Source organism: Ruditapes philippinarum, unplaced genomic scaffold (genome assembly GCF_026571515.1).
Source record: "Ruditapes philippinarum isolate M1 unplaced genomic scaffold, ASM2657151v2 ctg2828_1_1_1_1, whole genome shotgun sequence".
Lineage (NCBI taxonomy): Eukaryota > Metazoa > Mollusca > Bivalvia > Venerida > Veneridae > Ruditapes > Ruditapes philippinarum.
Window position 1 is genome coordinate 1 of NW_026853358.1, and position 10,244 is coordinate 10,244.

General features: G+C 31.7%; 1 protein-coding gene across 1 annotated transcript; it reads left to right on the forward strand.

Moving 5' to 3' along the window:
• Window positions 1-2,421: 2,421 nt before the first annotated feature.
• Window positions 2,422-7,708, forward strand: LOC132736626 (kynurenine formamidase-like). Its single transcript, XM_060723789.1, has 3 exons — window positions 2,422-2,560; window positions 7,141-7,322; window positions 7,558-7,708. Exons 2-3 carry the CDS (start codon window positions 7,153-7,155, stop codon window positions 7,691-7,693), a joined length of 306 nt encoding a protein of 101 aa, XP_060579772.1. The 5' UTR covers window positions 2,422-2,560; window positions 7,141-7,152; the 3' UTR covers window positions 7,694-7,708.
• The last annotated feature ends 2,536 nt before the right edge of the window (window positions 7,709-10,244 follow it).

Below are 10,244 nucleotides of genomic sequence, written 5' to 3' on the forward strand. Positions count from 1 at the left end.
AAAAAAATTTAAAAATAAAAAGAAGAAAAAAAAAATAGCCTTTGTTGTATTACATTACCCTTTTGTTTTGTTAAAAAATGGTATTAAAAGACCTCTTCACACACTACTAAAATATTGAAACAATGAACTAATAATGTTTCAACCCAATCAACCCATTAAAAAGTAGAATTTGTTAACATTTGTGAAGCTTATGCCAAAAAAGTTCCCTTTGTAGGCAACATTCCCGCCCTTGAGGACTAATATAAGGACAACATATTCTTACAAAATAACATTATGACGGAAATATAAGTAAATTGTCGGAGTAACAAGTTATGTTAACATCATTGCATAAATGATTCATGTAAATTGTAATTCAGATAAATTCTAAAATCACCACAGCGTACATATTCAACTACAAAGTGTTATTCATAATGTAAAGCATTGCACTTAGCAAAATTTCTCTCATCCATTGGTATTCTATAACCAGCCTCAATATTGAATCTATGTGATGACACTTCTAAATTTATTGATGGTGCATACTTTCAAATATGGTTGAAATCTAAAAGATGCTATAGTTCTATGGAAAAAAGACCTATTAGACTCAGATAATATGATAAACTGATTTTTATACGTTGTTTAACTAAATATGAAATGGCTCTTCCTAAAAACTTGCCTTTATTTGAAATAAAACAAAAATATTAAAACCTGATTATTTGTCTTGTTAAATCATTTTGTTTAGTGTGTACATGTAGGTCCAAAATAGAAACATAAATAACTTCTACCTACATTTTTATATACAAAACGCAATTCTTCTAAATATACCATAGTGATAAGAATTATCGCAATAACATAGAGGGGTTGTCGGGCATTTAAAACACACACACACACACACGCACGCACGCACGCACGCACGCACACGCACACACACAAACAAGAAAAAACCAAAAAAAACCCGTAAATTGTCTAGAAAAGAATAAAGGTAATAAAAAGTTGGTCCCTACTGGTGCACATTAGTGTCTGTAATCCTTAAAGTATTTCAATGGTTTACTTCAAATATTTATTGTTCGCCTTATTTTTAATTTTTAAACTGTCAGGCAATTACCCCATTTGCTATCATCTGACTGGAAGAAGGAGAGAGTTAATTGTGATCAAAATTGTTTTAAAATGTTTCCTAAATATGACAGCCGCCGTTTTTTCTATTATGACCTGAGGAATAAAGCTGGTTTCACCATTTTACGCCCGTTCGCAAGAATTTTCGTCGACCATGCATTTCCAAGCGATTGACTAGTCTCAAGAAAGTTATATACATTAATCTATTTTTATTCATTATCCGTGGAACTGTTGTCTAAATTTCTGTTTCTAGAGGTCGTTTTGTCACAAGTATAATCAAGAAGTTTTGTTAAGAAAAATTGTTAAACACTCGATTAAAATTGTCCTTCGACTGGTATGAAAGGCCTGTATTTCTTTTCTTGATAACGCTCCTGAACACAAAGAAGCCACTGAACGTAAATGATTTTTTTTCGAGGAAAACGAGTATCGTCCTTAAAGATCCTCGTAAGTACACTGTGACCTTTTCCTTTAAAAATGTCTCTTGCAGGTCATCGCTACAAGACTAGAAATAGACTTGGATCGACCATTTTTCAGTAATTGAATGGTTAAAAAATATACCTAAATAGGGCTATGTTGAAGCATTTAAAATGGAAAAATCGCCTGAACCTTTGTATTTCAGCAGTAGAAGATTATTTTGCCGGGGTGAAATAAAAAATTGTAAAATATTTGCTCTTTGTTGAATTTATTATGTCGATTACATTACACATTCACCTCGTATTTATGATTTTAATCACAACCAAATATTTTAAGTCATGAAAAAAAATCTTTTTTTTTGTCAAAGCACAAATAAACGGGATTGAACCAAAACTTCATATGAATGGACACACAGATGACTATAATTTTCCTATACTCTCTTTCTTTCGGTGGTATTTGATGCTAACTTTCAAAAACTGTTCATTTTAAAGCTATACGTAATCAATTTAGATGTATACATTTACGGAATTAATCCTACCCAAAGCAGTCATACTTCATTGACGAATTGACCGTCGAATTAAATATTTTGTTTCTAATAACATGAGAAATTTCAAGTGAATGTTTTATTCCAAACACTTAAAATTCACCGCACGGAACAGTATGGTTAAACAGGTTTAGCCGATTCTTCTACAATACAGTATATACATAAGATAATATATATATATATATATATTATATTATATATATATATATATATATATATATATATATATATATTATATATATATATATATATATATATATATATATATATATATAGATTGTAGGTGTGCAATATTTAACCCAGATTGAAGACAGCATGTCTTTTTTGCACTTTCATGCACATAAATACCTGCGATCGTTGCAACCAAGTGCAAGCCGTTTTTATAAAACACATGTAGAAACAATTTCTGATAACCATTTGCTCTCTTTCCTCCAATCAGTTGAAAGCAACTGTTTGAATGTTTTAGGTGACAATGATAATAATACAGGTGTTGTGTCTTCAAAAGCAGATTTGGTAATAATCAGCAGTTGAAATATATCAAATATTTATGTTTATTTCTCTCAATGTAAAACTGAACTGCGTTAATTTTTTTAGTGTGATTCATAAACAGATTCGTGTGTTTCTTTTGACAGAACATCAGTTTCTTATACAAGAACGTTTTAAAGTTGAAAAACAAATTGTGATATAAAATTAAACATTTGAGTTCTAGTATTGGAATTTCCCGGACAAATAAAAAAGAGGTGCTGAGCTGCTTCAACTTCCTGGAGTATTATTTATATTTTGACGTACAGCTCGTAAGAAAAAACTGAGTAGGTAATCCTGTATGACATGCTTGTTATTTTCATTTTCCTGTTAATAAATACTTGAGTTGGTTGTACCATCATCATTTAATATTCAGTTAAATACAAGGAAATATTTTCCTTGTATTCTTAAATTTTCTTCTCTCTGGTATATATAAATGTATAAAAACGCCACGAAGACCTATTAGTGTCCCTAGTTACATGATATATATGATATTCAATGTTTGCTTTTTCTTAAAGATGTGCATTTGATAATTTTCCCAGGCATTTTTTTGTTTTCTAAAAATTAATTATGCATTTTTGACTCGTTTGAAAAGTGGACAAATTAAAGCCGCAGTGTCCCCCAAAGAAAAGGGTTTGGCTCCGGGGCGCTATTTGATCTAAAAATTGGCGGATTGCTCGTGTTTGGATTTGCCGTGTCGCCCGGCTCAAAAATGTTTAAAAACCCTATAGAAAAAAGCGATTTTCGTTCAGACATCGAAAGCTTACCTGGGACAAAATTTATTGGTGAAGGGAAAACTTTTAAATAATGAATACTTTTAAACTGGTTTATTTTTTAGGAACCCGTCAAAATCATTAGAAAAGTTAAAACCACAAAAATGGTTTTTAAGATCAAAGGGCCCCATTTAAAAATTTTCTCTCACTGGGTTTAAAATAAAAAATTTAAAAAAGAAAGATTTTTTTTAATATTTTTAAAAAATTAACCTTGCATTACTTCTTCTTAGAGAGTTTTTAGTACGGGTCAACTATCGAGGTTTTAAAAAAAAAGTTTCATCTTTTGCGTCTTTTTTCATAAATTTATATTTTTGTATTAATAGTTCATTGCTTGGAGAAAACCCTTTTTTTATTGAGATAAAAAAATTTCCCTTATAAAACTTTAAATGTTGAGAAAAAATTTTTGTAAAATTTTTTGTTTTTTCATTCTTTTTTAAACATTAAAAATTAAGTTTTAAATTTTAAATTCAAAAAAAAATAATTAATAGCATGAGTTTAAAATTTCCAAATTGTATTTTAAGTTAGCGGGTAAAAAAAAACGTTAGTAATCTTTACTACGTGGTTTTTATACCTAAACTCTTGGGAACATAAAATAATGCTGATATGCGGGAATTTTTTTTCACCCTTTCGGTTGTAAATAAAAAAAAGTTTTGCAATCTTAAACTTTTAAAAAATCTTCAAAACAAAAAATCAAAGCAAACTGCTTTTGTCTAAAAAAATAAAATGTCTTATTCAATCAAATTAATTTAATTTCTATTATTTTGATATCATTTGTACACTAAATGATTTATTATTATGTGAATTTTTCATTTGGAATATGCCCATAGGAAGCATTTTGGTCCGTTTTTTTGATCTTATCATTTTAATGTAAAAAGGATGTCGGGTTTAATGTGGCTTGGGTTTTAAAAGAGAAAATTTTTTCATATTTTAAAAATTGTTGAAAAAAGTTACTTGTTTATCATTTGGGTATTTCCCATTGTAAAACTTAGTATGGAAGTGATTAACGGGGCCCCCAAAAATTTGTTTTTATTTACTGCAAATACTGTTTGGTAACGTTTTTGAAAAAAAAAAGTAGTAAAAGTAAAACAAAGGAATTTGGGACCTTTGATCTTTCACTTAAAAAATGTGAATGCTATCCACAAGGCCCCCTGATTTTGGGGGAATTCTCATAAAATTTTTATAAAAGATACATTTTATGCCCGTTTTATAATTCGTGCATACGTAATTGCATTTGACTGCAAACTGTCCACCTGCTGTACGTCGCTTTATTTTTCTGTCAAAAGTTGTGGAATAAAATTTTAATGTAAATTGGTGGGATTGTGTGGGAAAAGTGTCCTCTATTATTTTGGGGGCATTTTTGACCATGTAAAAAAATTGAAAGGTGTCTGAAACCGATATTTTTGTCAACTGTCCTACGATATGGTGTGAGGTTCATACTAATTATGACTCCCAATTTATTTTAGGTCAAAAATTAAGGTCACGTGATCAGGTCTTAACATTTTTGTGGGGGGGTATGACTTTTGTTTGCCTCTTTTTGGTTTTTTTTTTAATTAGGCCAAAATGAAGGGGCAAACCAATAATTAAAAGCGTTGACCCTTTTCCCAAAATTTTACGTGGGGGGCTGGGAACTAGAAATCCCAGGTTTAAAATTTTATTGGTTTTTCCCCCGAAAAATATAAAACATTTAAAAACCATGTGGATCTTTGTTCCGGAACCCTTTCCCCATGACCAAAATTTAAAAAAAATTTAAATTTCTTCCCCAGCCACACCCTTTATATTAAAAATATATTTTTTTTTTCTTTTAATTTGGTAGGTTTGGGGTTAAGGGGGTCCTTAGGGGTCATTTTTTTCGTTTTTTAGTATAGGGGTCTCAAAAAATTTCGTAAAAAATAAATTTAAAAGGGGGAAAAGATTTTTAATAACCTTTAAAAGATTATCCTTTTCAAATACGTCCCATCCAATTTCACTTGTCCATTCTGGACCCCTACTGAAAAAGTGTTGTAGCCCGTCACGTGACATCTCCCGCAGCTGTCTGTCCACGGCACACCTCAGTTCCTCTCTTGACTCAAATTTCGTAACACGAAGACTGTTTTTTAAAGTTGGAAACAGCCAGAAGTCACAAATTGCTAGGTCCGAGCTGTAGGGTGGTAACAGTTCGACGTCGAGTTTTTTTCAGTGTATCCATGACAACGTTGCTTGAATGGCTCGGCACGTTGTCGTGATGTAATATGAATCCGGACCTAAATAGATGTGGGCGCTTTCTCCTTATTGCCGCCATGAGTTCCGTTCTAAATTATGTTGCATATTAATTCCCAGTGACTGTCGATTTCGGAGGAACAAAGTGGTTTAGCACTACACCGTATGTATCACAGAATATAATGGCCATAACATTTTCACCCTTACTCCCATCTGCTCCTACGTCAACAAACGAGGCACCAATCTTGCTGAAACGCGGCACATTCCTAATCTATCAGTCATAATGCCCTGAGCTGTACCATATGAAATAGCGAACTTATCTGCTACGTGCTCCACACATACTCTTGTATCTCGGAGTATGTACTCCAGAATGGCAGCCACTGTTTCTTCATCTGTCACAGTCACTGGCCTACCTGTACGTCTGTCGTCTTCAGTTGCCTCTCAACCGTCTTTAAACCGCTTCATCCACTTTTGAATGGCAACTTTTGACAGAGCAGCCTCTCCGAAAACTTTTTTGCAAATCTTCAAGAATATTGGTAAAAGACTTTCCGAGTTTTGTGTAAAACTTTTTGTCGTTTTGGGCTTTCTTTAGGGATTCGTATTTTCCTTTTTTATCGCCACATCAGCGCTACATGTGCTTGTATTCTTAGTTTTAACTTTTCGGCATTTTCAGTTGGGCGGTTCCAGTATTCCTTCTTGAATAATGTTGAATCACCCTTAGAATATGTTGCCTGCTTTTTAACTTTGTCTTTTGACGTCTTATCTGTGATATACAGGCTTCATAACCTCTGATCCCCTTACATAATGCCATTTTATTGAGTTCCGCCCATTGTTTTCTCGTTTAGGGCACATGCGTTCTATTACTTGGGGACCATACGCCGCTTTTCATGGAATGGCACGAATGTGTCACATTGTAGGTCCCATGATAACCGCCGTATGAATACATGCTGTGTAACGCCATTTTCGAACGGACGCCAGTAACGTGACGTCATTTACGGTTTATGACGTCATAAGTGTTGACGTCAAAGTTGTGTAAAAAGTACGATTTAATTTGAATTAATCTGTTTTCACAGCATTTAAAGTTTCATTTTAAAAGGACCAGTAGTTTTGACGCTATTGAATTAGTTTACGAATTTATTGATGCACACTCGTATCTATAATTTAGTGGAATGACCTTGGTGATTTTGACGTTAGCATTTATACCTACCATTATTGTGGCTGAGGAACTTGCACCAACTCAGCTATTTTCGGTAAATATACAACAAATGTTGAGCATTTGAATCTGCTTCCGCTACTACGACTTCTGAGCATGGCGAATCATACATATTGTATTGAAGGTAATTGGAAATCATAGAAAAAAGTGAAAAAGTACTTAAAAGGTACTAAACTATCTATTTTGCTCCATGTATATAAAAAGAAAATAAAAAATCAGTATTCTCTTGTTTCTGTCATAAATCCCATTAAGGTTCGGCTTTTAACACATTCAGTTTCTTCGCACTTCTACCACATTCAGTTTCTTTGCACTATTGAAGATATTTCTTTGTCGTTGAATTATGTTGGAAATCAAGTAAACTTTGCTAACTAATTAAATTCATATTTCAGATTGAATTGACAATGCAGTTAAATTTGATCGCCAGCATTCTCCTGGTGTGTAATTTTGTTGAAGCTTTAAATGTCAAAGTAGTAGAACTATCTTATGAGCTTGGACCAGAAACATTGTTCTACCCAGGAAGTCCACCATTTGTCTTAACTATCCTACGTCGCGGTAACACTGGGGCATATTGGTAAATTTCTCTTTTTGATAAAATGATAATGGTTATCGTAATTATTAACACCAAAACGAAATTAACACATAAAAGGGAATCTTTTATACCTGTAATAAAAAGTTACAAAATACAGTTTTTATTTCCCTTTTCATGTATAGATAAAACTTTTTTTTTTGTCGAAGCTTTTCACTTTATAGATAAACCTTTTTAACATTTCGAAGTTCATCGTGACAGTTTAAATATTTTTATAAAGGTTTGAGCTAAACAAATTCGAAGCAGGAGAGCACGGTGGGACTCATCTGGATGCACCATCCCATTTTGCCGAGGGTAAATTGAGAATGCATGAAATTCCAATGGACAAATTAATAGGACCCGGTGTCATAAATTGACGTTAAGGTAGGGGTTATTGTTTTCCTTGATGTTTTACCTGGAAATATGCGTTGAACAGTTAACTGACTAAAAAAAAACCGGAATAGATTATTTTGAAGTTTGTCACTCAATATGTTGTTCAACAAATTGAGATTACTGCTAACCAACACTTGTCAATATTCAATTTATTTCAACAGTTTATAGATACAATACCTATAGCTCAATACAATTTAACATTTCATGATATTGAGCACAGAGAGTACATTAAATGTTTTCAGGAAAAACAATAATATTTTGTATAAAAAAATTGAATTTAAACACAATATTTTTTGTTAAAATTGTAAGTGTTTTAATACATCTGGTAACATATAATAAAAATAAAATTTGAAAACTGACAAGAAACTTTGGATCAACCGAGTATCATTAACTGAAGTGCAGTTGCATAACTTTGTGTAAAACTGCCTTTATATTTTCATTCTTCGATGAAGAAATTTGAAACTGTTCGCATCTAAAATCATTAGGGAGTATGATAGTACAACAATTATATAATTTACGAAAAATATTGTTTTTTTTTTTTTACAGTATTGACCATATATTGATATGCACATATAAACCTTATTCCCACCGCCTTTTAAAGAAATGACATAGTCTAAGGAACTTTTCAGTTATAGATCTGATATTTTCTATGAATTAAACAACTTCTTTTTAGGTAAAGTAGAAGGGAACCCGGATTACAAAGCAGTATTGGGCGACATTATGGCGTGGGAGATTGAAACATAAAAAATTCACTGAATGTGCACATCGTTTCATGAATTCTGAATGGGGAAAAAAATTACCAAAAGCGCTAACAATTTGGCACCGCGACTCCAAGGATCCGTCGCCCCTTCCATTATCCAGGCTGGATACGGAAACTGTGGATTGGTTGATAAAAAAAAGACAGTTGTTTTTTGGTGTTTACACCCCTTGACTTCCCGAGATCAAGTAAAATCCGGTTCACGTGGCCTTGCCAAGGCAATGTTCGGGGGTGGAAAAAGTCCCAATTTGGATTCTTCCCGAGGTGGTTTTTATATATTTTTTGCCTATTAAATTTAAAAAGGAAGTGGGCACAGCAAAAAATATTCGTCATTTTCGAGAGTCGGGAAAACGAAATTATCAAGAACTTTAATTAATATTTTCTCTATTTCAATATAATAATGCTTTAATTGCATTTTCAAAATAAATACTAAGTATTTGTACAAAATATTTTAAAATATGATGAAATCGTAAAAATAAAAGAAAAGCTGTTTTGTGTTCCTTATAAGATGATTTTATGGTTTGCGTTTTGGTGTTGGATATAGCGTTACGTAAAAAACATTTTTGTACACTAATAAAAATATTGGGATAATAAACTTTTTATGTTTCAAGCTGCAACCCCATGAACCTATTAAATAAGTAAAATTTGTTATTTTCTGTGGAGCTTTTGCAAAAAAAATAGTTTCTTAAATAGCTCTTGACTACTAGTATATGTTTTTCAAGTTTTTTATTTCTTAATTTCCACGAAGCAACGTGTCCGCCATTGCGGACAACACTTTAAAAAAAATAGCATTATGATGAACAGTGACATATAAATGAATTGTCGGAGAAAGTTACATATTTAGAAAATGTGATATCATTTTATAAATGAATCATACGTATATATTAAAATCAGATAAACATGTTGTTTTGTGCACACAGTTTGAATAATAACATTATATTGTTTTTGTGCACACAGTTTGAATAATAACATTATTTTAATAAGCGTCTCAAAATATGGGTTATCACATAGTTTTCCAAGATGTGTGACGATCTACAAGTTTCAATCTTGGCTATTCATTGTGTGCACAATTATGAAATGAAACACCATTGCCTTAACATTAAAGGCGATAATATTATGATCATATATAAATGTTATAAATAAAACAAGAAATATGTATCATTATACGCCATTAGTACATAAAATTGCAAAAATATGCTCAATATAAATTAATCAAATCAATGAATTAAATCAATAAATTGAAGCATGTTTTGTGTTACACAATACCTGTTTGGGATCAACTGTTTTATAGCGTACACATTCAATATATGTTATGTAATGACGCCCTGGACAAAATGCAATAGCTCTATGAAAAAGTTCTTTTTACTCAGAAACTCTGATATACTGATCATTTATAAATGCGTTGTTTAACTAGAAATATTATACATGTACATCTATTCTTAATAACAGAATTGCACAATTAACACTTCATTTAGAAAATAATTTTCACAAGTGTATATAAACATAACGAAATAAAATGAACCAATTGATTGAAAAACGAAGTTTCAATTCAAAAGCATTTTGTGTATATCTTATATAATTTATATTATGTCTTTGATGTTTATGTGGACTGCGAGCGTTGTATTATTTCCTGTATACTGATGGGCACACTGCCTTTGTATGAATAAAGTTTCTTTTATCATGTCTATCATATATTCTTAACTGTTAAGCTTTAATGCCATATAGTTCGATCATCTATGCATAGTCTAATCAGATGAAAAGTTAGAAATTGAGTGCTC

Bases quoted from the DNA above. Each gene is read 5' to 3' on its own strand.
- LOC132736626 (XM_060723789.1), top strand. From the start codon at position 7,153: ATGCAGTTAAATTTGATCGCCAGCATTCTCCTGGTGTGTAATTTTGTT. The intron at 7,323-7,557 runs GTAAATTTCTCT...ATTTTTATAAAG, and splicing joins GGTAACACTGGGGCATATTG to GTTTGAGCTAAACAAATTCG.